Source organism: Drosophila serrata, unplaced genomic scaffold, assembly GCF_035046125.1.
Source record: "Drosophila serrata isolate PLE 108 unplaced genomic scaffold, ASM3504612v1 contig_272, whole genome shotgun sequence".
NCBI classification, from domain to species: domain Eukaryota; kingdom Metazoa; phylum Arthropoda; class Insecta; order Diptera; family Drosophilidae; genus Drosophila; species Drosophila serrata.
Window position 1 is genome coordinate 2,716,482 of NW_028257170.1, and position 26,650 is coordinate 2,743,131.

General features: G+C 42.3%; 5 protein-coding genes and 1 long non-coding RNA gene across 18 annotated transcripts in view; 4 read left to right on the plus strand and 2 right to left on the minus strand.

Annotated features, from left to right (window-relative positions):
• Positions 1-11,505, plus strand: part of LOC147643481 (uncharacterized) — a 162,682-nt gene extending 151,177 nt beyond the window's left edge. The window contains exon 4 of the long non-coding RNA XR_015271982.1: positions 11,326-11,505. This is a non-coding gene — a long non-coding RNA (uncharacterized LOC147643481). The remainder of the gene's footprint in view (positions 1-11,325) is intronic.
• On the minus strand, positions 87-6,341 carry LOC110176739 (uncharacterized). 13 transcript variants are annotated; one of them, XM_086834151.1, is made up of 11 exons: positions 5,851-6,341; positions 5,643-5,760; positions 5,353-5,561; positions 5,101-5,292; positions 4,489-5,043; positions 3,801-4,419; positions 2,759-3,325; positions 1,257-1,835; positions 1,064-1,200; positions 784-972; positions 87-721 (listed from the first exon to the last, which is right to left on the minus strand). In XM_086834151.1, the coding sequence occupies exons 1-11, from the start codon at positions 5,914-5,916 to the stop codon at positions 374-376; spliced, it is 3,579 nt and encodes a 1,192-aa protein (XP_086690277.1). In that variant the 5' UTR covers positions 5,917-6,341; the 3' UTR covers positions 87-373. The 13 variants fall into 13 exon arrangements, with proteins under 13 accessions (XP_086690277.1, XP_086690276.1, XP_086690281.1 ...); XM_086834150.1 differs by having other exon boundaries at positions 784-1,014; XM_086834155.1 differs by adding an exon at positions 3,534-3,650 and having other exon boundaries at positions 784-975; positions 4,489-5,292; positions 5,851-6,313.
• A 695-nt stretch (positions 11,506-12,200) lies between the features above and the next one.
• LOC110176748 (uncharacterized) lies at positions 12,201-12,928 on the plus strand. Its single transcript, XM_020943196.2, has one exon. It carries the CDS (start codon positions 12,222-12,224, stop codon positions 12,846-12,848), a length of 627 nt encoding a protein of 208 aa, XP_020798855.2. The 5' UTR covers positions 12,201-12,221; the 3' UTR covers positions 12,849-12,928.
• A 2,359-nt stretch (positions 12,929-15,287) lies between these two features.
• Positions 15,288-17,490, plus strand: LOC110176742 (carboxypeptidase B1). Its single transcript, XM_020943186.2, has 2 exons — positions 15,288-16,524; positions 16,758-17,490. The coding sequence occupies exons 1-2, from the start codon at positions 15,791-15,793 to the stop codon at positions 17,206-17,208; spliced, it is 1,185 nt and encodes a 394-aa protein (XP_020798845.2). The 5' UTR covers positions 15,288-15,790; the 3' UTR covers positions 17,209-17,490.
• Positions 17,491-17,939: 449 nt separating this feature from the next.
• Cyp4d8 (Cytochrome P450 4d8) lies at positions 17,940-21,941 on the plus strand. Its single transcript, XM_086834189.1, has 4 exons — positions 17,940-18,630; positions 20,183-20,636; positions 20,835-21,394; positions 21,455-21,941. The coding sequence occupies exons 1-4, from the start codon at positions 18,474-18,476 to the stop codon at positions 21,802-21,804; spliced, it is 1,521 nt and encodes a 506-aa protein (XP_086690315.1). The 5' UTR covers positions 17,940-18,473; the 3' UTR covers positions 21,805-21,941.
• On the minus strand, positions 21,633-24,353 carry Cyp316a1 (Cytochrome P450 316a1). Its single transcript, XM_086834190.1, has 4 exons — positions 23,524-24,353; positions 23,043-23,472; positions 22,423-22,967; positions 21,633-22,357 (listed from the first exon to the last, which is right to left on the minus strand). Exons 1-4 carry the CDS (start codon positions 23,678-23,680, stop codon positions 22,029-22,031), a joined length of 1,461 nt encoding a protein of 486 aa, XP_086690316.1. The 5' UTR covers positions 23,681-24,353; the 3' UTR covers positions 21,633-22,028.
• Positions 24,354-26,650: the final 2,297 nt, after the last annotated feature.

The window sequence follows — 26,650 nt, forward strand, 5'->3', positions numbered from 1 at the left end:
AGCCATTTGGGACAATTGAAAGCATTCCACGCGGTGTGTGGTCCCCATTCAGTCCAATCCATTCCAACAATCCACTAGCCATTCGATTTTGGTTAATAAGTGTGTTTATTTTGCTCCTGACTGGGTTCCCGTTCGTCGTTTCCCATTGTGTTGTGTGAAGAATACATATATGTATATCAGTTTGGATATTATTATTCTATATAGGTCGAAGCATTTGCTAAAGGTCCTCTCCGTGTGTGGGTGTTGTCGCCGTAATCGTCGTCTCCTCGTTTTAAACAGAACTTATCCATTAAACTAAATTAAATACGATGCGTTAAAGTAAAATGTACAACAAGCACTAGGTGGCCAGGTTTATCCTTTGCCCTACGACGCCCTATTTCTGCTCGGCGAACTTGGCTATCTGCGGATACTTGTTGGGCTTATAGTCGGCATCCTGTTTGATTCTCTCACGGACAATGCTTCGCACTGCGTCCGTGTAAGAGGCCTGAATGCCGGTGTCATGCGCAATGGAACCGATCACGGTATCCGCACTGATCGAGGAACTGGGGGCACTGCCATTAACACCACCCAGGCCAGAGTTCTGAATGGCCCGCTGCACACCGCTGGCGATGAGGCACTCCACACTGGGCGTCGGCTTCTCCGACTGTATAATCTTGCGGCGCTTGGCAGACATTCCGGAGATGTAGGCATCAGAGTAGGGTGGCTGCGGGCGGTTGCTTTGCTGCAGGAATGTCAGGCATTTAAATGGGTTTCAACTAAAAAGGGACACTCAGGAGAACTTACCTCAGTCTGGGTCTGCAGGTCGCGGGTTATCACTGGCAACCAGTCGTTGGGGAAACTCATGTGCCACGGCTCAGAGCCCACAATCACAGCGGGCAAAGTGTCTGCGGAAGCACTGCTACTACTGCTAGCAGCCACTTCGGCCATTTCCACATCTGTGTCCAGAGTTTCCAGCTGCGGTGGTTGCGGTTGCTGCTGTGGATTAAACGCCAAATGGGGTGGCGCCACAAAAGGCTACATTTAGTAATGCCTGAAGTCCAGGAAAGGGATTATGTCTGCTTACCTCAGCGGCATCAGTGGGAGAGACTGCTTGGGTGCTGCGCAGGACAAGGAACTGTTGGGCATCTACGGTGTCCGTCTGAGCGGGAATTGTGGGATCTATATAGATGCACAAGAACTGCAGCGCTTCGTTGCGGAAATCTGCAAGAGAGGCAAGTGAGTCCAGGATTCTAGCTATGTTTTATTTGGAAACTTACTAGATCGAAGGGGAGCGCACAGCAGGCGCATCAGTTGACGCCAATAGAGCTCCGCATTGGCGCTGCCCAGGCACAGAAAGAGCACGCTGTAGAGACGCTTGCGGAACTGGTCACAGATCTCCTTGAGGCTCTGCTCGAACTGAGCACTCGATCCCGTCGAAGCACCTCCAGGCGCGCTGCTGCACAGCTCGAAGATCAGGCGCAGACTGACGCGCAGGATGTTGCACACCGAGTCCCTGGAGTTGTACTCCGGCCGTTCGTACTGCGGCAAATAGACCAGGCTCTCGCCGAACCATTCCAAGGCCCGTCCGATTGCGTCGGGGATCGTCTGGTCGTTGATGGGCACTCCGCCGGCGAACAGGCTGTCGTTGAGGAAGTTGCGCAGCTGCGAGCGCAGGTTGCTTGCATCAACGCTTGGCATGGTCGGAATCGCCTGCGATGATGGAGCAGCGACGGTTGGGGTGACTGTTGCAGATGCCACTGATGCTGGCGCTGCTGCGGCGGCTGTTGCTGCTGCTGCTGTGGCCGAGATGGCTGCCACTCCCTCGGCGGTGGTGACGGCGGCGCTGCCTGCCGGAGCTGATTGCGCATTATTTCTCAGATTATTAAGCAAAAAATTAGCGAGTTGGGTGGGGAATTGTCTGGACAGGCGGCCGGTGGCGGTCTGGATGCGCCCCCGACGGACGGCTCCTAGGCCGCCGTTGGTGTTGTTGGTGCCACCACCAACGAGGACCGGTCGAGCCGTCACAAGCCGATCGCGATTAATGGGCACTCTTCCCATGACACGCACTCTTGCGGCTCCACCCCTAAGAGTGGGGATGCCAACACCAACACCAACACCACCACCACTACCACTACCAACGTGGGCGGCCTGGCTATGGGTCTGGGTCTGGGCCTGCGCCCAGGCTGCCGGCCGGAGGCTGTTCAGTTGATTGCTTGCGGGACGCTGGCGGCGTGACGACCACGTGGAGCGTACGTTGGCACTGCCGCGTTGGATGCGATCAGAGGTGACTAGATGATGACATGGATAGAATGGAGATTAATTTCAAAGATGGATGCCGGTCGACAGTCGAATCGCTTAGGGAGTGGGTTCTGCTAACAAAGAGCTACTCCTTTCAGAGGAACTCGAAATAAGGAAGGTCTACCGAGAGGATAAAGTCTGAGATGACATACGGACAATAATATCTAATCTCAAATATATCGATAAAAGTCTCTTTTTTAAAGTTTAAATATCAAAAGTTTTCAAGAATATTTCCTCACTAATTTCGAAACCTAATGTCAAATTATTTAACTGAATTCTTTATTCCCGATTTAACCATCAAAGCGTATTATTTCAGAATAGAATACTTTAGGAAACGATTCGACTGGCATTCAATTTTGACCGGAGCTTTCCATCTCTGTGTTTAATGAGTCTGTGTGCTGATGATGAAGGGGCGTGCGATGGGGGCGTGGCCAGGGACATGGACATGATGTGGCGTTGCATAGACAACATTTGTACTCACCAGGACGAGGTCCAGCGGCGGTTGTGGGCGAGACTATAGCGGCTCCGCTTGCTGGTGCTGTAGTAGTGCTGCGGTTGTTGTTGCCGGTCGCATTGGTATTATGATGCAGTTGCTCTGGCTCCCTGATGTGATGACTGTTGCAAGGCAGGAAGCGATCAAAGGCTGTGTGCGTGGGCGCAATGCGTCCACCCCAGTTGTTGTTGCCTCCGATCTGAATCTGAGGACGCGATGTCGAGCGAGTCTGGGTCGAAGTGGTGGGCAAAGTGTTGGCCCTCTGTTCTCCGCTTCGATTTCCATTCGAAGTGGAAGCAGCTGTCGGGGACTCGCCATTGCTAGCAGCCGGAGAACTTTCATTGGAGGCTTCCGCGGCCGGAGCAGAAGCTCCAGCTGCTGCTGCAGCTGGGGCTGATCCAGCGGGAGCCGGACGCACTGCGGCAGTCATCACATGAACGGGCAAGTTGATCGACATGATGTTGGGCGAATTGAACTCGGCATGAACTTCGTTTGCCTCGTTGTTAGCCACGTTGATCATGGTCTGAAGAAGTCGTACCATCTCCATCTGGGGATCTGCAAGACAATCAAAGGAAGTTAGAAACTCATCTCGAAAACAATCTTAAGCAGGGATTAATCTGGTTAGGGGCTGGTCTCTAAAAAAACGAACAACAGATTAAGTGGAACCAAAACAAGGGATGCAGTGAACATGAGCTTGTAACGCGGGGTTAGTCCAACGTGACTGACATGAGAGCGGGCTTCAAAATGAACAACCAAAACGTACTGGGCGGTGGCAGGGTCACTGGCACATAGACACGCAGCCTGGGAGCTGCCCTGGGGGTCTCTTGGACAGTTGTTTGATCTTGGACAGTTGTCTGATCTTGATCTTCGTGATCGTGCTCTAGAAAATCATTAAGAAATACAATGGGTGATACAGAGAGTTTCATTGCTTTGAGGTAATTTTGTTAAAAGGAAATCACTTCGTTCTCTCTTATGAAACGCACTGTATCAAGACTGGTAAAGGGGTTCAAGTATTGAAGAACCATCTTACCCATTTCCACGCGTGACTGCTGTTGAGCCTGAGTACCGGCGCCGCTCGAAGCATTGGGCGCCACCATGGGCTCATCGACTGGATCCGCCACGCGGTCGCTTTCCGAACCAAAAGCGGCTGCAACTGCTGCATTGGCAGCATTAGCCGCAGCTACGTTCGCAGCTCCGGCTGCATTGGCAGCTTGAACAGCCAACTCGGCAGCGGCTCCAGCAGCTCGATTGGCAACCTCGACCATGGCCGCCGCAGCTTGGGCTGCTTGCACATTTGAGGCAGGCTCTGAGGCAGCGGCAGCAGCTGGTGCAGGAGCAGCAGTCGGAGTGGGTGCCGCTGTGGCGGGAGTTTGAGTTCCAGGTGCAGCGGCACCATGTTCTCCAGAGCGGAATCCCATCTCGTTGAGCAGACCCGGCGGAGGAGCCAAAAAGTTGGGCGTAAATATATTATTCGAGCGTATATAGCCGCTCTGTTCAACGAGAATCGGTCGGCAGGTGAGCACTCGCGGTCCTGGCTGCGATAGATCAAGCATTAAATCGGAGATGGCATGCTGGGCATGCGAAAGGTAGTGGAAAGCCTCAGAGACTCGGTCAAAGATGCGTTGGGCATCCTCACGTCCAGCAGTGTCCTGGGGAGAACAAATATATATAGGTTATAGCGTAGGGATCTTTATATGCACTTAAGCCTGGTTACTCACACTCTCCTCGAAGGTTGGATCGTTCTGTAGGATGTCGTAGTAGCGATCCACGAAGGGCGCCAGTCGTGTTTGAACACGGCGATAATGCAGAATCACCTGGGCCAAGACTTGGGGCCGGGTGCGGCGTCTTGGGCCCGTATTATTGGCTCCCTCGACACCAGCTTGATCAGTCGCTGCCTCGCCAGCAGTGGCGGAGGTGCTGGGTGCCGCAGAAGTGGCAGCAGCAGCAGCAGCTGCAGTCGCATTCGCATTCGCAGCCGGTTGACCACCAACTGCTCCCTCCACCTCCGGGTCCGGAGTAGGCGTTGCCGAACGATCAGAGGCCCCATCGGCGGCCTCATCGTCCGTTTCGATCACATCCTCAATGATGACAGTGGCCGCTGTTGTCTCACCGCCGGCATCGCTAGGTGTTCCTGCCGCAGCACCCTCGCTGCCGGCAGCCTCTACAGCACGCTGCTGACTGGTCTCGCCGCTTTCGTTGGTGTAAACCGTGGGTAGCTGCACCACCGTGTAGTTACGGGCTCCAGTACGTGACAGAGCAGCGGTCACAGCGTCCTGGACCATATCGATAATGTTGTTGTTGCGTGGCAGATCAGTGGATGAGACGCCTACCTCAACGACTGTTGACTCCATGGACCAGCGACCGCGTTGCAGGATGTCCAGAGACTGGTTATTCAATCCCACTGCAGGATTCTCCAGATAGGCGGCTATGTTGCCGGCGCAATCGATCATGTGCATGGCCACAGTGATGCGATTGATGCAAAAGGACGAGGAGTTGGGATAGCGAGTGGGCGGAGTGCGGGTCTGCAGGGATTAAATATGTTTAAAGAAATTTCTGCACGGGAATGTGTTGTGAGTGCGTACCCCGGCCACAGGGCCATTGTTCACTGGTATGGCCATGGTGCCCACCAGCATGCCATCAAGGGCACGGAAATAGGGGGATGTGCGCATTCCTGGCGGCGGGCGTGCCACATTACGGAAGGTGCGCATCGGTTCATCATTGTTCCGGGCATTGGTTCCGCGCTGCGAGAAAGGTGGACGCTCTGCCACGTGCAGCACCTTGCCGTCGACATCTGGAGATGCAGAAAAGGTGTGAAAGTTCATTGGTTTTTAGTGTGTGTGCAATCAAAGTAGGCCCAGGAGGCATGACTCACCATATTCCTTCACCTGCTTCTCATCGACAAGCACACGTCCTTGGTAGATGATGCGCTGGTTCTCCGCCGCTATGTTGGTCTTCTCCGCTATTTGGTCCTTGAACTGACGGATTGTGATCTGGAGAGGGGCATAGATATATGTACATATATGCATATGTAGAAGCCTCTAGATCTCTGGCCACAACCTCAAAAAATATAAGAAACTTACCTCATTGTCGATGCTGAATTCATGGGTGCGAGCATCTAAGGTCTTCACCTTAAGATTTATTTGCATTTTCGCTGCCTTTCGCTGTCCGCTGGAAAGTCTCTTGAATTCTCACTTTTTCGCTGGGAAATCTGTCGTTCGCTTGGCCAGGGGGAAGGGGGGAGCTGAGGGTGTCGGTGTCGCTGTCACCGTCTCTGTCTCTCTCTCGCTTGCACTCACTGGGACTCGTCCGTCTTTTGGCTTTTCCGGACACGTTTTCACGCAAGCTCAGGCGGTGCTACTTGATCTTCTTTCGCCGCGAATAATGCTTGCTTATCGGCTCAAAAGTTGGTATATAGAGCGGATATTTGTGAAAATCGTAACGATTTTTACGTTGACAACAGCGGCAGAATATTTCACTGGAATTTACGAGGTGTGACCGTACCGGAAAACTTTGTTAGATCCGCGGCAGTGTGGCCAGATCTATGCTCGGTGTATATAGCACATTAAAAGAGGGGTCACACTGGTAAATTGCAAAAACATCAATACAACGATGTAAGAACTAATGTATCTTCATCTTAATGCTTCTCTTAAATGCGTTTCGTTGCTTTCCGTTTCGTTTTTCATAAGAATATATCTGTTGGCGCTAAAAAGAGTTTCTCTTTATATAATGTGTACACACTGGTTTTATCCTGGACAAAAACCAAGAAACAGGAATAAGTGTTGGAAAGCATGCAGGCCTTGGCGGGCTATTTGAATTTTGAAATATAAAAATCATTTTTAGTAACCATTTCATATATATGCTCTTTTGCCCACCTTGAATTAACTAAAAGGTGAAATATCCTTGGGGAATATCCTCGATTCACCCCACAAAACCCAAGATGAGCTCGATAAAAACGTTTAAAGAACTGCACATGTGTGTAACAAGCTTCTCTAACTTTATCTAACCCACCCCAGTCGAGGACTAACCCCCCTCACCTGCTGCCTTTGACTGCATCCTGTGGGAATTTTTTCGGCACTGCACATGAAAAGCGGCGTTTGAATAATAAAGAAAAGTAAAGAAAACACTGCCATGGCAAGGGGGAAAGTCAGCCAAGACGCCAAGGTGGGTGTATAGGGCTACCAACTTTTCGCTTTGAATATTTAAGTGGCGAAGCCGTGGCATCGAAATAACCAGAAGGCCGGAGGAACGCCAACCGCAGCTAACACAATTTTTCGCATACCCCCTTTGCCGGGGGAGTCTTGCCTTGAATTGTGCGGAAATTTGATTTAATGTCTGCGATTGTGAGCCTTTCCAAGGAGCTCAAAAGTGATTGCGACGAGCCCTTATTTTCCGCAATGAAAAGATGGGTCGGAAACGGCCATTCGCAGCTTGTTGAGTATGATATGGAAATTTGGGAGGGAATTCTTTTTAAAGGGTTTTAGTGCTATCAATGTCAGGATCATTGTCTATTTTTTGGGGGAAATGTTCAGAACAATTAGTTCCAGCTTTTGTTTATATTTTAAAATGGATTATAAACTCGTTTTTTGTATTAATTATTATAGATTTAGTAGAAGGAAAGTAACTACTTTGACATAATTACCTTTATTTCATATGAAAGTATCCCTTATTTTATAACATTAAGTTCCTGTTAAATTGGATACTTTCTTGCTTTTGTTTTTATTTGTTAAATATTTGACGATTAAAACAGGTGCTTAAAACTGTAAGGAATTAATTTAAAATTTTCCTAGAATAAAATATGTGTTAGGCTTGGGTTCGGGAAATATAAATAATAATTATAATTACTTTTATTTCGTAAGAAAGTATTCCTTATTTTATAACAATTAGTTCCTGTTAAATTGGATAATTTATAGGTTTAATTTTTAATTAAGACAAGTACTGAAAACTGTTAGGAACTTATTACAAATTAATTAAGTCTCCCAATCCATCGTACTCTCTTAATTAATCAGAAACACAAAGAAATATCAAATAATTATGTATATTTGCTTGTAGCTTAATTTCCCTAGAATAAAATATGGGTTAGGCTTGGGTTCGGGAAATATAAATAATAATTATAACATTTTTACACAGACTCCGCGTGGGCCAAGTGCAAGTTTCACAATTTACAAATTGCTTTTAAATGGGCTGTGAAAAAGTTTTAATGAGTTTTCCACGCAGCAGCCCTATATCTAAGCACTGGGCCAAGCCACCCCCCCCCCCCCCCCCCCCCCTTGTCAACGATTTCTGTTTATGCATTTTCATTTTCATTATCATTTTTACTTTGTGTTTTATTTTTTTTTGGACTGCCCTCTCGTTTTCCGCTTTCCATTTGTTATTAAGCGAGTATTTTCCGTTACTTTTCATTTCTTTTCTCGCCATTTTTGTTGCTGCGAAAGTTTTTCTCTGGAAAGTGTCACAGTGGGCGGTGGGCGTTAGTCCGGGGGCGTGGCATTACATTGAAAATACTTTGAGGGGGCGAGAGAGAGTCGCGTTAATGAAATTATATCAATCGGGCAGATCAAACACCCCCCAAAAAAAAAGGTTTTTGTGTTCCTGGCAGCTGGCAAATGACATTTTGCTTTTTTCCAAATTGTTCATAATTTCATTAAGCGGCATTTGAATGTTTCGCTTTCCGGGGAATGTAACCTGCAATTGCTTTTGCTTTGAATGGGATTCCAACCCCGCACTGTGCACGATTCCGTTTCTAATTTCGGTCTGGTCAAGACCAGGGCCCAGGAGCAAGTCTCACGTCAAATTAAATCAAGCTGTAATATAAAGAAAATTGAAGCCAAGTCCCCTTTGTGCCATAAAGCACCGAGAGCGAAGGACCTCGGGCATTCAATGGTGAGGAGGTGTGTGTAGGAATGGAGTCCTTGAGGTGGCAGGAGGTGGAGGATTTGGGGGGCCAGTGGATTGAAGTGGCCAGCTGATTGGCAATATAACACCAAGGAACTTTTGGTTTCTTGCGCTGAATTTAACCCGTAAGCTTATGATGTGGTTTTTTCAGTTAAGATTCAGGAAATAGGGTTTAGCGAACACCATTTATTTAGGATACATTTTTGTAATAACACTTTTAATAACACAAAAAAATATGCTACTAAATAGTAACACATTTAACGGAAATTTTAAGTGAAATCTTAAACTAGATACATATGCGCAAAGAAGCATGGATGGATGTATTTGTATTTATTCAAGAATATATAAATGGTCAATATAACACCAAGGAACCTTTGGTTTCTTAGCTCAATTTAACCCGTAAGTCCATGATGTGGTTTCTTCAATTAAAATCCAGGGAATTGGTTGTATATAATACTATTTATTTAGAAGATAGATATTGACACCTTTTAAAGGTAATATAAACCTTTACTGGCTACTATAGAAGCCTTGATAAAATGTTTCTAAGCTCTTTATAGTATATCCTAATTTCCCAAACCCTTAATTTGCCTCTAAATCTCTCCCAAAACCAGCATCATGATTAAATTATTGCCCTCTGACATGATTAAATGAACCAATGTACATATAAACATAAAACATAAGAAAAAAACCATACTTTCCATGGCCAGTTGTAATTGCCAGTAAATAATTTCGACCTGGCAAAATGGCAACTGCACTGGCCTCATAAATACAACCGCCAACTAACCGTACCAATTTATAGTCAACACTTAATCTAAGCTGTCAATGTGGATGCAACAGCAGTTAGTAGTGGCAACCTACTACTAGTATCGTAATTGCCAGGGATTACGACACAAAATAAAAAAACGTAAAAGTGCAGAACTGCGGCACGTGAATGCGGAAGTTGTGCTCGGAATTGGCCAAAAGTGAAGAGAAGAAGTCGTAAAGTTTTAGTTGCATTCTGCCGTCTTCGTCTTCGCCTTCGAATTGGACGCTTAATTTATGTTTCAATTCCAATTAGCCAACGAGCCGCGTTCTTTTATGCTACTTTTCTTTCTTTTCGCTGTCAAGGGCACTGAGAAAAAATATATCCCTTAAGATGCAGAACTTCTAAAAGATGAATCAAAACTTGCTAATACTATTGAAACATGATATGAGTCTATTTTTAATGATCTTTAAGGCCCATAAAAAAACATAACATGACTTTGAAAAGTTGCATTAGGCCTTTGAGGTTTTTCTTCAACCGAATACGAAAATATTTATTTATTATAATCTCAATTACCTTCAAATTGTCTACATAAAATATTTATAAATTAAATAGTCGTATTTAGTTGCCGTGTACTTTGGTAATTGACTTTCGGCCTGGCCCTGACGCGTCATTTGTAATTGTATATTGGCACGAGGAGAGGAAAGCAAGAGGGCCAAAGAGCCACGACGACGACGACGAAGAGCTTAAGCAGCGTTTATTAGCCATGGCCAAATGCAGCTAATTGAAGTTCAAATTGCGTTGGCGCTCACAAGATGAAGCGGCAGGAAACCGTTGAAATGTAAGCACTCACATGTGAGTCGTCCTGTCGGTTCAATAAAACGCTAACTCGAGTCAGACGACAAAGCAGACGTAAACGAAGACGAATCCACTTAAGGGGCCAAAAAATAAAGTAAAAGCAAAAGTAATGCGAAAGCCAATTCAACACTCAAACACAATCAGCAAAGAAAAGCAGAGCCGAGAGTTTGGGGGAAATAAAATCAAGCATAAATGCAATAATACAATTTATGTGCCAAATTTCATAAGGACCATAATGGACACACACAGACCCAGACTCGTTCTCTGATCCTTAATCCCCACAATAAAGATACGTATCGAGTGGAACCAACAAAGGTGACTTTCTCAACTTTTCGGCTTTTGCAATCGATGTAATCGTAATCACATTCGGCACCAATGTCGTTGCTATTTGTTATTTGCCAGGACTTTCACAGGCAACAATGTGCCCAACACTTGCCAACCGGATGTCCGGTCAGTTCAATCCATCCATCTCTTTTTCTGTCCTGTCTCTGTCTCTCGTTTGGCAAGTTAACAACATTTGCTTGACGTTTGCCAATTGCATTATGACTCAATTGCGAGTTGAACGATTTTATGGACGAGCAGCAGAACCAAGGAGAGAGGCATTCGCATCAATGAAGCAAACTTCAGCTTCAACTTCAAGTCCCAGTGTCGGTCCATTGAAAAAGAAACAGAAACGGAAACGGAAATGGGGAACTTAAGGGGAGAACTTGCCTTTCAGGTCGATCAAAGAAGTATCTGTTGGTATCTTGGGTTTGTTTGGGTTACACTCTTAAATAGGTTGTATTTTTTGGTATTTGATACCTTGTAAATTGTCAATACATAATTGAAAAGTTTAAGATAATGTTGTACTATAAGATACATATTATTTTAATTATTGTTCTTTTCTCCAACTATATATTATATATTATATACTATATATTTTACGTTATATTTTATTTTAGCCTTAAATGACTCAAATACGAGTTTAATTTAATGTTTATTAGTAAAATTTAAATATACCTTGTATCTTGGGGGGAAAGCCTTGAAATAATCTAACTAATGTGTTTTTCTTTTCTATTTCTAGTGGCTAATTTTATTTAAAATTATCTAACTTTGGAACCGAATGCAAAATTAACGTTGATTAACCCTTTAAAGGTAATCTTTTCAACATAATTATAATTTAAATTATTGTTATTTAATTGTAAATACACTTTATTATTACAAATAGTTTTATTAAACCTCAAGCATTAATATTCCCTAATAATCATCCAAATATTTCACTCTATCAACTCCAAAATACACTGCTGACAGTGTTGTTGATGGCTCTTGATGCCTTATTGTCATCACCGTTGATGCATGAAGATGCATAACGTCCCCCCACACACTCACTTGAATACATTTTACAGGGCTGAGAAACACTCGAATCGAAAGGCTTGAGCGGTAGATGGAGAAGCGAATGCATTAACAATTTGGCAGCGGAGTTAATGCATCTCCGATGGGCCATAAATTGCGCTGGCCGTAATATGTTTGGGCCACTTGATGGCACTTCAGCGCTGAACCGAGCCACATCCGTGGAATTTGGAGCAAGTGCAGAGAGCCGGGGTCCAGGTAATAGAGTCAGCACAGGCTACATGGGGTTATGCAATGAATAGGCCCGGGTCTTGGGCACTGTTAAGTGGGTCGAAGACACGCCCTTCTCCAGATCCAATACGATACGATCCGATCCAAACCGACTGTCTGTCACTTAAAGCCGGGCAATTGTAAATTGATTTGCCACGATCGCGGGTTAGAGAAATGGATTTCTGAAAGTCACGCAAAGCTAGCCAAAAAGTCGAAACCAGAAACACGTTTGTGGAGCGGGCGGTTTGCCAGTGATTATGAGTAATTGGCATTGCGGTGGTCAGGTCTTCTATATATGGCCCGCCATCTGACTCAGCCAGCACAGTTGCTCCACTTGCTTCACTCAGTACCGACCTCGATATGGCACACTTCCAGATCCTAGGCGTTGCCTCCACTTTGCTGCTCCTGCTGGCCCCCACCTGGGCGGGAATCATTGCTCCGGCTGGCCTTAGCTATGGCTACACTGGCGATGAGCATGCGGTGGCCCACACTCAGGCGAATGTGGTGCGCAGCTTCGATGGCACTGTTTCCCACTATGCCAAGTCAGTGGCCACGCCCTTCTCCCAGGTGCTCAAGCAGGACACGAGGATCAGTAACAACGTGTATCAGCCAGCGGTGGCCAAGACCATTAGCTATGCTCCAGCTCCTGTTCCAGTTTCTATTGGAGCTCCTGCTCATGTCTACACCCAGCAGGCACAGCCGGAGCCAGCTCATCTGTTCACTCAGGCTACGTCGGCTTATCACCACCAGGCTGCTCCTGTCCAGACTCCAGTGACTTATCACCAGGCTGCTCCTGTCCAGACTTACCATCAGGCAGCTCCTGTCCAGGCTCCAGCGGTTTACCATCAAACTGCCCACGTGGAGAGTCCCTCTGTGTATCATCAACCCGCCCATCTCAGTCATCAGCCCGCTGTCATCCACTATTCCCCGGCGGAGACCGTGTCCCATATGAGCTTCGATGGCTTTGGCACACACTACGGTTTCTAAAAGTTCTTAGTTTTAAGTGTTAACAATGTTTTGTATTCAAAACAGTGTTAAAAATATATGAAAAATGTTTAAAAAGTCAAGTGACTTAAAGATTAGTAAAACTAGTAGATTATGGGTTTAAAATCTTAAATCTATATGATTTATAGGTTGGGAAATGACACCCTCACAACATTCTAACTAAAATTATAATATCCTGCAAGGATATAAGTAAGGAATTTACAACCCCAAAAGGATACAATTCCAAACCAATAACATATCATCCTAGAATACGATTTCGCACATCATCAGTAGCCCCATTATGGCGGAAACATTACCCCGGCTAAAGTACTTACACATAATTCACGTTATCCCATTGCAAATCGTGTCCTTTCTCAAGTACTTTGACCAGAGCCTTCAATCCTTTGGATCCTTGTAATGCCTGCGGTTCACTCGCCGCTTATCACTCACGTTCGCAGGCAGCGTAAACAAATCATAAAAATCCACAGAAAGTGCACACTACAAATAGCCAGAAGCAGGACATTAGCTGTGGTCCTTGCTCCCGTCCGTGATCCCCCAGGATTTTTCTGCAAAAGAAGGAGAAAGGCATGGCGGAGGGGTTACGTGATTTGTGCAGGGCAAACTTAAAAATCGGACATGAGAGCTACGTGACTCGCATGGCAATCCCAAGGAGTCCAAGGAGTCAAGGAGCCAAGGAGCAGGACATTGGCCAATGGATGCCGTCGCCATCAACTGGCGTGGCTTATGAGCTAATAAGATTTTCCCCATTCGCATTCCTCGTAAATTATGCACATTGACAACTGCGTTCGAGTGGCGTAATCGGAAAATTGAAATCAAATTTTTGCAGCCTCATTAATTTTGCAAAAGCAAAAAGAAAAATCTCAATTCAATCGGCCGGAGTCAATAATCAATTTGTGTCCGGGACCTTTTTTCTCCCTCTTAGTTCTCGAAATGATAGCTTCATTAGCTGGCCATCAGAGTAATGGCCAAAATGATTACCAGAATAGGACCAGTAAACTTTCCTAAAGAACAAACTCCGAAGGAAAATGGTAGAAAAGTGAGCAAGAGAGGCCACAATTTGTAAAATGAAGCCATAAACTCCGCTTAAATGCAAAAGTCTAGAATCCTGGAGGAAGGAGAAATCCTTCCTCCATCTCATCCCTTTCTTTTTTCGGGGAAAACCGCTTCTGTCCGCCACTTGAGCGCTGAAAGGCGAAATGATAAAATATTTTTTCCCAGCCAAGGCAAGTAAATTTGTTGGCTAAAAAGTTTAACCAGCTAACAAAAAGCGAGATAGAGAGAGAGCGAGTGAGGCGAAGAAAGGCCGAGCCGTCAGTTGTTGTTTTTATTTAGCTGTTGTGGCTAAAGTTTACTCCCTGCCCCGGCATCCATCCTGGCAGGACATCGTCCACAGGCAAGTTGGCTAAATAAAAAATGCAAAAATTGCCCAGTAAGACGTATTTATCAACATAATTACATTTTTTTAATGGCCTTTTAAACCGCAAAATGGCAAAGCCACAGAGCCAGATAAAGTCCTAGTGCAGAAATGCAAGAAATGGTGCAAAGTTGTTTAACATTCAACGTTCTTTACTTTTGCTTTGGTCGGGGAAAATATTAACTCAATGTGAGAAGCCTTAAAACAACGTTTATTAAAAGTGAAGATCATACTCTGGATTCAATAATAATTAAAATATAATAAATAATTATTAATAAGCAGGAATATTATTAAACAGATCTTTGTAGGATATTCATAGTTTATCATAATATCAAAATCACAGCATTCTTAGGTCACTGGAAGAACGTACTGAACATTCTGTATTATATAAATAAGTTAATTTTCCTCAGAAAAATTCTATTTGTAGCTATGTTTTCTCATTAAACAATGCCCATGCTTGTCACTCAAGCAAAAGCTATGAAAACTGAGCAATATCGCTGGGAAAAACTCAGTTTAATAATACAAAAATGTGGAGAGATGTGTTCTTGATCCTTGCAGTGGCAACTGTACAAAGTTCCATCCTTCTCACAGTACCTCAGATCAGGGAGTCCTTAATATTGTACAATAGAATATATGTGTTGCCTCAAATACCGAAAACAATAGGGACAAGAATAAAAACAGTAGCTGGTTCCTTTGGTTGGAGTTTTTGATACACTTCTCATATATCTGTCGTATTTGTTACTAAACTAAACGTGGAAATATATTAGTCGACATCAAATTCCCATGTATATGTATGTACATATATGAAAAAGCATACCCATGCATAATACTCGTAAAATAGACATACTATATAAAATAAATTATAATAAATCACGCAAGCAGAGAGGTTTTGAATTAAGAGAAATCGTAGTTCACAGAGAACTCTCGTATTTTGTCTCTTTATAATCGAATGCTTTGATTAAATTTTGAAATAAATATTTCAACGGAACAGCCATTTGATTATAAATATTTGTCGTCGAACATAGACCCAATCATTATCGGTCAGCTTTACCATGGATTTTCAATTCTTGGAATTCAGCTGAGTGATTTAACAGAATTCCACTAAGGATACTATAGTATTATTTTTATTTACATTATTTTTGTAATGACTGGTTCCTCATAATTTTATTTTACTTCTGAGAAATAAATTCTAAAGTAAAGGAAACTTATAAAAAATATAACAAACTTATAATAATGTTTAAAAATATATAAATATAAATAAACTAATATTTAATTATTTATCTATATAAATGTATTGTGATATGCCTGTGATCTATGCCAATCAATTATACATATGTGTACACTATTAGCTCACAGTCTAATTCTGAATCGCTAATCAAGCGTGTCGAGGGTATCAATCGCTTCTAACCCACGGGAGAAATTCCATCGATATGCGGAATCTCGCCATGTTATATAGAGTCGTCGTTCGGTTGGCTGATGCCAGTGATCTGACAGTTGGCTCTCCGGCGAGATGTGGAAAGCTGTATACGCAATTATCTGGCTCGTGGCGATAGCGGGTCCCCTGGCCGAGGTCGGAGCGAGACACTTCCCCAACCACAGCCATGTTCGCCGACGGGTTCCGCCCCAGCTGATGCTGGATCAATACATGAGCTACAAGGATATGATGGAGTACCTGGACCGACTGGCACTGGCGTATAGTGATCGTTTGACGCTGCAGGATGTGGGTCGATCCTATGAGAGACGTGAACTGAGAATTGCCAGGATAACCAACGGAATTGCGCAGCCGAACAAGAAGGTGATCTTTATGGATGCCGCTCTCCATGCTCGGGAATGGACAACGCCCATCACCGCGCTCTATGTCATCCATCAGCTTGTGGTGGAGTCCAGGGAAAATGCCTATCTGCTGGAAAACACAGACTGGGTGATCCTGCCGTTGGCCAATCCCGATGGTTACGAGTACTCCCGGAACAATAACTTCTGGTGGCGCAACACGAGAAAGCCCAATGTGAACAATTGCTATGGCACAAATCTAAACAGGAATTTCGGTTTGGGTTGGGGAGAAGGATTTACGGAATTAAAGGATCCCTGCGACGAGAACTATGCGGGCACGGAACCCTTCTCTGAATCAGAGTCGCGTGCAGTGCGCGACATAATGCATTCGCTGGTGGACAATAAAATCGGATTCATGTATCTCTCCCTGCATACGGCCAATCGATCGATATTCTATCCCTGGGTCAATGAGCCGTAAGTTGTGATTTCAACTATTGAAATTGAAAGTGTTACAGTATTAAATAATCAATATATTAGGTCAACCTCTCAAGCAGATAAGAGTGTATTGATGTGGACAAAATTAAAATGAAATATTAAAATTAAATGAATGATAAGAAGAGAGCAATCCGAAACCAGAACCACATCAAGTCACCACAGATATGAGTCAAAATATATACTAAATGTTATTTTATTGTTCTTTTATATAGCTCCCCGATCCACAATAACCACGAGCATGAGGAGATAGCCCAATATGCCGCCGCCAGGATACGGTCGAGCACGGGGACGATCATCAAGCCCAATCAGGGATTCAAGTATGGTGGAAGAATTGGTGGCACCAGCGTTGACTATGCCTTCAGTTTGGGTTTCCCCCTGTCCTTTGTATTCGAAATGTCAGGAATGGGACCGAACGGAGTGGAGTACAAGTTCTTTCCACCGGCCAATTATATTCGCTATCTGGTTCATGAATCCTGGATGGGTATTCGAGCGCTGGGAGAGAAAGCCATTCAGAAATATCCTCCAACCAGACCGATATATATTCCTCAGCATCATAACCATGTCGAAAATTCGGCTCCAAAGAATCGAAACTTCTTGAACAATATCATGGGGAAAATCACTTCAATGATGGGACATGCTTTAAGCCATTTACCTTTATTTTAACTTAAACACGAATAACTTGGATACTACAATAAACAAAATGCAAAAATCAATGAAAAACATAAGGAGAAATCATTCTGAATTGCATTAGTCATAGATCAATTTTCTCTCAGAATATTTGAAGACTGCAAATATAAGTGATATTGATTTATTTGTTAAAGAAACCTAAATACATTTAAAATGTCTAAAGAGTTATGTATTAAAGTATCACTTCTTTTGAATTACAACTGAAACTGCCTTATGTTTGATACAACATTAAAGGTAAACATTATAAATCTGCTTGAATTTTGGGTAGTTCTCTCTCAAAAGACTCTTGAAGTCTTTAAAATAATTTTAATATTCATATTTTCTTTTCCATCATCATCACCATTCTCTCTCTTTTCCCCTACATTACGCATACGCCTCTTTGTCCGTGTGCTATCAACGTGACTTGGCTGCTTCGTGGTAGAGGAAAAGGGCTGCTGCTGGGGGGGGGGTTTCGTGGAAACTCAAAAAGGGGGAACCTGGCATATCACTCTCGTCGTCTGATACATTTCACATGCTGCAATTAATGCAACAAATTGCATTTTTAATATGCAAAATTAATGTGGAAAATCTTTCTGCAGCAGACGATGAAACGAGAATCGCACGAGATATGTACTCCCCGTATCCAAGCATTTTATTTATAACAGTCATTGTGAAAATTGAAAATTCACATTCGCTCTACAATTAAAAACACTTTTCGCCGTCGTTTGCATACGTTCATACATATCGCATGAATGTATCAGTACTCCAGTGGATACAGCGTATATATTTAAAATAATAAAATGCCATTACAAAGTCAAAGTTGCTGGGCCCAGGAAGTCGCTGTTAATTAGTTTTTTCGAAGGCAGCTGCCTCTGACTGAGTCCAGAGATCCATCTAGCCATCCATTCAGCTCCCGAACGGTGGTGTTGGATGTTGGTTGGGTCAAATGTTTTAATTTCCGCACGAATGTCTCTGGCGGAAATTACTTGAAAAAAAAAGAAGTCCACGACCTGACAGACAGACAGTGTCAATGGGCTTCGCTTTGGGCTGAGAATAATTAGCAAAGTGGCTAAAATACAGAAGAGTATTTAAGCTAACAGACTGCTTAAACTAACAGATTAGCGCAATTATCGCCACGCATGCACTCCGAGTTACATTTGAGTCCAAATCCGAATCGGACTCCGATTAGATACACGATCGACTAAGTCGAACTGCTCGGCTTGGTCAGTTTTTGCCCAGAGAATTCTGAATCAGAGTGAAAAATGCTGCTGATTCTACTGGTCGTGCTGCTGCTCACCGCCGGCTTTCTCGTCCATCTCAGCCAGGCGGATCGTCGCCGGAAGGTGGCCAATCTGCCAGGACCTGTGTGTCCACCCTTTTTCGGAGCCCTCCATCTCATGTTCCAACTAAGTCCAAAGAGTGAGTTTAATAGATAGAAATATTTGAATTTTAGTTAAGTGAATAATATAATATTAAAGTGTATTTTAAATGCAAAAGTAACAGAAATAATTTAAGGTTTTATTTTAAGAAACATAGATGAAATGATTCGTCGACAGAGTCCATAGTTTTTTGCAGCAATTTTTTTAGATTAAATATACGTAATTGATTTTTTATTCAATCTAGTTGTAGTTTTTGTTCCTTATGGTTATCAGATTTGCGTAATTTAAACCCAAATCTATGTCTGCATTTTTTTTTTATATTTATATAATACATTCAGAATAATTTAAAAGATAAATACTATATAACTTCCCTTATTTAGTGAACTCATTTAGGCCGACGATCCGTGCAAAATAATAATAATAATTGGCAAATCCATATCAATTTAAAATTAAGTTCGATTAGGGACTCGATCCGCGGTCATATAAATTTAATTGCGTCTTTTGTAAAAATGCGATAATCTAAATAAAGTCATGTAATCTAAGAATTAAGACAGCTTAAGTTCCAATTGTTCCCATTATAGTTACAGGCAATATTCAATAAGTGTAATGATTAAGTAAATAGTTGCTATATTATACACATTAACTGCAAAATAGTGAATTTATTTTGTAAATACTTGCTTTAGAATGATGTAAAGCATTTAAATAATATATATTTTGCTCTCCGTTGAGTCAACTTGTAAAGCAGCTGCTTATTGCCTCTGAGTTTACGCTACTGATAAGCCAGTTTTTAATGCATTTACATTTGCAACTCTTTGCAATGAGAATAAAACAACAATTTTAAGTAGAATTTACTCTTTATTTCTCTCTTTATGCAAATTTCATTTGAGTAAAACTCGTTTCATTCATATTTTATAAGGCAAGATTGCAGCTTGTAACTTGTTTCTTTTTTCAAAGTTAGAATTTTAATTCAATTATTATTATATAATATATCAGGTAGCTAGGTAAAGCAAAGAAGAATTTAAGCTATTCGCAGATGTTTTCTTTTTATTATCCCAGTTTCAGATTAGCAATATTTCCAGTTAAGAAAGAGTAAACAACATTCTTGATAATTTTAAAATAATTAATCTCAAGCTAATAATACGCGTGTGCTTAATTTGGACAACAATTTAATGAAGATTAAGGTGAAATCTCTTGTACAATCGCAAAGCCATTTATGAATGACCACTGCCAATAACCGCATTGAGTGCTTATCAATGAGAATTCTTTTTACATAGAGAAAAATAATTGAAGAAAAATATGGGTGTGTTAAATATGATTGCTAATGACAGAAGAATGATTTTATTAATTATTATAATGAAGCGATTTTGGTTTGATAAAAGATTAACATTTAATTTAATTCGATCTCTAAAGTGTACCATTTTATATTTGCAAATTTGTAAATAGTAGTTAGGTTATATTAAGTATAGGTAATATTAAGTATATGTAATATTAAGTATAGGTAATATTAAGTATAGGTTATATTAAGTATATATATTATTCTACAATAATAGCTTAATGGTTAATTGCTGATAACTCCCTTAATCGCTAATCAGCCTTCCTGAAACTGGGTCGGGAGTACATCAGCCAATATGGACCTCTTCAGCGAGTTTGGGTCTTCAACCGTCTGCTGGTTTTAAGCGCTGATGCGGAGTTAAACGAACAGCTCTTGAGTAGCCAGGAGCATCTGGTGAAGCATCCAGTCTACCGTGTCCTTGGCCAGTGGCTGGGTAATGGTCTCCTGCTTAGCGATGGCAAAACATGGCACCAGCGTCGCAAGATCATCACTCCCACCTTCCACTTTTCGATTCTGGAACAGTTTGTGGAGGTCTTTGATCAGCAATCGAATATTTGTGTAGAACGCTTGGCTCCATGGGCCAATGGAGAGACTTTTGATGTCTATCGGTTTGTCTGTGCCGCAACTCTGGATATCATCGCGGAAACAGCCATGGGCACTAAAATACATGCTCAGGCTAACGAGAGTACTCCTTATGCGGAGGCTGTTAAAGAGTGAGTGATATATGATTTTAAAGAATTGATAGTTCTTTAAATGAAATCAAATTTGATTTAGAACTGCTTAAAGATTAGGAAATTTACCAAAGTTAAAGCTGCATTTATTAAAAGTACCTCAAGCAATTTAACAATATTATTAGTCGACTTTTGTGCTCAGTTTTGTTTACCCATAATACATATAATTTTTAATAACAGATGCACTGCTCTGCTGAGCTGGCGCTTTATGTCAGTTTACCTTCAAGTGGAGCTGCTTTTTGCGCTGACCCATCCTCACCTGAAGTGGCGTCAAACGCAACTCATTCGTACCATGCATGCCTTCACCATTAAGGTGATCGAACAGCGTCGCCAGGCTCTAGAAGAGCAGCGAAAGGAATCTGGCTCTAACATAATGGAAGACGATGTGGGTTCCAAACGGCGGATGGCCCTGCTCGATGTCCTCTTAATGGCCACTGTGGACGGAAAGCCGCTAACCAATGATGAGATCCGTGAGGAGGTGGACACTTTCATGTTCGAGGGTCACGATACCACCACCAGTGCTCTTTCCTTCTGCCTGCACGAGGTGTCGCGTCATCCGCAGGTGCAGGAGAAGATGCTGGAAGAGATCCTGCGAGTGCTGGGCAATGATCGCAATCGACCCATCACCATTAGAGATCTTGGCGAGCTAAAGTACATGGAATGCGTCATCAAGGAGTCACTGAGGATGTATCCATCCGTTCCGATTGTGGGACGCAAATTGGAAAAGGACTTCAAGTACAGTAGGTATCCTTGGAAAAACTTGGCTTCCTTTTTCTCATAAGAACTTTAAACCGAAATAGCCAATAGTGTTTACGGAGATGGAGTACTGCCAGCGGGCACAGAGTTTTTGATTGGAATCTATGCCATCCAGCGGCATCCGGACTCCTACACCAATCCGGATGAGTTTATTCCCGAGAGGCATGAAGACGGCAAGCGTGTGGCGCCCTTCAAAATGATTCCTTTTAGTGCCGGACCAAGGAACTGTATTGGCCAAAAGTTTGCCCAGCTGGAAATGAAGATGATGCTGGCCAAGATTGTCCGGGAGTACGAGCTTCTGCCGAGAGGAGAGCGGGTTGAGTGTGTTGTAAATATTGTCCTGCGATCGGATACCGGCTTTAAGTTGGGAATGCGCAGGCGTAACAATACATAAGCTTAAGTTTTATAGGGTTAACAGAGGGAATTTCTACTTATATTACTATCTTAGATACTCAGAAATATGTGCTAGGGTTTAGTTTACAAATTAAGCATTGAAAAATATTATTTTTTATGAAAAAGAAAAGTTCAAAACGTTTAGTTTTCTTTGGGAATATATTTACACTTTTACTTAGCATTAATTTAACATTTTAAGTAACTAATATTATAAAAATCACACTGTTAACGCGGTTTCAAAGCCAACTGAAACCCATTGGATGACCCCAGGACAAGTCGCAAGTCTAAGCGGAGCTCATTTCCATAGGGTAATAGTTCAAATCGGCTAAGAATAGGGACCAATAGAGTTTTCATTAGCTTTATACTAAACATCCTGGCAGGACAGCTGCGAGGACCCAGGCCAAAGCTAAGAAGCTCTGGGGGAGAGTCCAAAAAGCGATCGCCTTGAAAGTGATTCGGTTTCGCATAGCGACCCTCATTGCGTTGCAGTTCATACAGATTAGTGTAGATCTCAGCGCCAAAGGGTAGCTCTGCATCGCCCACAACACTGTGTGCTGTTAATTAAATAAATTTATATATTAATTAAAAAAATATCACACAAGTTAGCAAGCAATCTTACTGTAGGAAAAGTCGTTCTTCAATTGCCTTCCAACAATCACTTGCGGCGGATAAAGTCGCAGTGTTTCCTGAACCACAGAATCGAGATATGGTAGCTTTTCCAGGCTCCAATTTTGATCCTTTTTCTGAGCCTGTCTAAGCTCTTGTAAGCATCTTTCTTGAACCGAAGGATTCCTGGCAATGGAAACCAGAGCAAAGCTCAGAGCTGAACTGCATAGTAAATAACCTAAATAATTGCAGGTATTTAACTCTGCACAGATTTCATCATCTGTCAGTTCTTGATCTTGGTTTTCAAGGAGTATCTGTAGGAGGGAATCATGCCACTTGGGTGGAAGAGGTTTTGAGTGATCTATCACCAAACCCTCACTGGTCTTCATCTTTGATATCTGCTCCTGCCGATATCTATTGATTAGATCCTTGTGTTCCGCGTTTAGTCTTTTAATGAGTTTATTCTGACGCCTTCGCATAAAAGGAGAGCTTAGCCAATAGCTAAATCGGTTAGCAGACTGCAGGCTCAAAAAGCGTTTTCTGTAGAGTTCTGCCAATCTGAAAAGGTAAACAGAAACAGAATAATTTTATGGAATAAGATTAAATATAATAAAGTACATCTAAATAACTTACTCTACTAGATCCTTGGCATAATCCTCACTGGGACTCACGCCACAGGTGGTTTGCACTATGAGATTTAAGATCGAGGGAGAGACAATCTCCCAGGCATTAAATACACTCCCATCCGTCTGTTCCATTAGCTTTTGCTGCATTTGCTCCGCCTGCTGGCGACATAGCTCCGTCAGCGGATCCATGTTCTCCTTCCGAAAGAGTCTGGTGATAAGACCATGTCTTGGCTGCCACTTATCCTGCTGGCACATTAATATGCCGCCACCCAACCAGTCTTTCATTAGCTCATAGCCCGTCTCCAAATGCTTCTCGCTCTCCAGGAGCTGCCTGGCGAGCTCCAAATCCGCCAGAGGAATGAATAACCTATGGAAGGCCCAGCAACGACTCAGGGAACCATATTTCGTGAGATATTCAGCACTGCGCTTAAAGAAACCTATCGGAATTGATTAGAAAATACCCATAAAATTCTTATTTATTTACCTACTTTTTGGTTTAAGAAAAATAAACTTGTGCATGGATCCCAAGAGCGGCCAGGTGAAGGGTCCTTTGAGATTCGTGATCCGCAAGCGTTGCCGCCGCGTCCTGAAATAATTAAAGGCCGAGGCCAGGCAGAAGCACACGAACGTAGTGGTCAAGATCATGGTTCCAACTGAGCTAAGAATTCGGAAAATAAAGACTGTTTAAAGGCTGATCGAGGGGCAAAGCTAATCTCTTGGGGGCCTTAAATTTTGCAGATTCTTATCGGTGCCAAAGCCCCCATGTTTGGCCAAAAATAAGCCAAACGATAGTCAAATCTAAAGCTAAGCTGAGATAAGTAGGCAATATAGTATTCATTTTTTTACTTTTAAATGACGTATTGCTTGATATCAGTTGATCATTTATGAATTTATTGAATTATAAAGATAATTATAAATATGTGTGATAAGGAAATCAACAAACTCTTATTGAGATGTTTGAGTGACTGAAATAACTTTATTTTATGAATGGAAAATCTATAGATACTAGAATGTTTTGGTAGAAAATTTATGTATTCATTATTCTAAAGTATTTTTATATGAAGAGTTTTCTTAAAAAAGATATAATATTTAGTAACATTAAGTATCCGCCACATAGGTTCCACAAAATGTTGCTGATTGACTTGGCAACATGTTGCTAAGCAGACAAAGCTAACGCAGTGTTTTATTATGGAAGCCGTTCTAATATTGAAAATATTTGTGAAATATGTTGCTTCTATAACTAAAACATTGATAATAAATACGTAATTATGGTATTTTTATTTCCCTGTTAAATAGGTTTAATTTTCATATATTATTCTGACCCTAAAATTGCTACATAAAAGTGTACACATGGCAGCTTCTCCGCTCTAACAAGCCAACTTGATTGGCCAAGACGAAAATTGCCAATACCCAACGGAGGCGGGGATGGGATCCAGCAGATGTGTGTTTGTGTGCGCCATCTGTGAGATACACGAAGTCAGCTACAAGATACAAGATACACTCGTGCGATGCTTGGCTGATAAATATTTAAAGACTCACCTAACATTTATGGGGACGAGATTCGAAACTATTAAGCAAACCAATTTGGGGCAATTGTGTATGGGGAAGGATGCCAGCCAGCGGGCATTATCCGGAATCCGGAATCTGAAATCCGGTTCCACGGAGCAGCTGTTGTCCCCCGGAAAGCAAACAAATCTTTTGTCTTTTACCAGAGCTGCGGTTGCCGGGGTCACCACTTCAATCTCATGCCCCAGCTCCACAAAACCATCACAACCATCACCATTGAGGGTTGGTCAACCCTTTCAGCAGTTGGACTGTCAAAAGTACATTTGCCTTGGTTGCGCCACAGAAGTATCCCCGAAGCAAGTAATGACAATATCAGCAGGACCTTCTCCGCCTCTGCGTTCAAATTTGTATATTCTTGCCTTCGGGGAGTTGGAAAGTTGGGCAGCCAAAAAGGGGCCGAGGAGCTGTTGAACCAAGAGTTTGTTGTGTTCCACTCTCATTTTGCGGCGTTGATGAAACTTTAATGACACACAATACGCATTCAAGCCAAGCAGAACGGCCATGTGTCCAGCTTCTATCTTTATTTTGCTACGTTTTTTTGCAGGCTACACTGGGAAAATAAGTTTAAATGAATTTATAGAACCTAAATTAAACCAAAAAATAATATTTATTTTTTATACTTTCATTTTACTAAGTAATTAACAAAGTTTTAGAAGTGTACAAGTAGATTTTTTGCAAGTAAATACTTTATTTATTTTTATTCTGTTTATTTTTCCTGACTCTCTCTATACAACTTGTATTTTTGTTAAGTGCACTCTACTATTTTTCTGCACAATTTCATTTTAAGGCAACGTACAAAGCCGGCTAATGGCGGCTAATGAAGGCAGTTTTATTGGGGGATTTTTTGGTCCGTTGAACCCGGCTCAGAGCATTCGCTGTCTCCCCGGTTGGCCATATCCTGCATATCCGAGTGTGCGAATGTATTTATGAGGTATTCATGCATTCATACGTCAATGTCACGGACAACTCCAAGGACTCTTTGGTCCGCAAATGGGTGCAATGGCCAACGAGGAGCCACCAAAACCAGACATATTCACTACCAACTCGCAATATGCAAATGAACGAAAAAATTTGATGACATCGTCGCCGTTGACAATGAAAACTAAGCAAAAGTACAAAAGCCAGAAGTCCGAGTGAGAGCTACGCAAAAACGGAAAATATCATAGGGGAAAAAAATTGGAGTACGACAAACGGCGGCAGGATACGAATCCTTTTCACAGGCCTGCCGAATATGCGCTCCTGCGAAAAAGTTAAAACAAAGACATTGCAACAATTTACATTCCCATTGTTTGCCTCGGCTGCAGATACAAGTTTTGCAAAAAAAAGGAGGCAGATAGTTAGATACAGACACATGCATGGTACAGTACGTTTCAGGAAGAGAAAAACTGTTTTTTAAGGTCTTTGATATGAGTTCAGATAAAAGGACTGGATTTTTAATAAATAACAAGAAAGGAAATAAAGTTTAGGAAGCCAAAGTTGATATACAATTGCAGTTTGCAAATGAGTTATGGGATCGTATCGGGAAAAGAAAAAATTACTATTCTTAAGAAAAGAGCACTCGAAATTCTCAAGTGAGCATAAGTTAAGAAATAATTCAAGACATTTCATTGTCAAAACAAAACTGATAGTATATAAAATATAAGCATAATATGTATGTTAAATATTTGCTTGTTTATCTATACAAAATATCTCTTATTGATTTTGAAACGCGCTGTACATTTTCCTATAAATTGCAAATGCTGTCGGTCAGCCGCCAAGTTAGAGCAAGAAGCGAGTCACAAACACTAGGAAAGCAAAGGACAACAGGAGTAAAGGATATGTGCTGTAAGAACTAAAAGGACTAAGGACAGGAAAAAATTGGAATGCAAGTATAGAAAAGTTAGGTCACAACGAAAAAGGAAACAAAATATATGAAAACTAAAAAATAATATTTTGTGACAGTGAGCATAAACATAGAAAGGATATTATTAAGAAGTTTTACCTATATCCTTGTCTGAATATATATATCAAAATGTTATAAAGGGTATCTCTAAAGGCATCTAAGCCTGA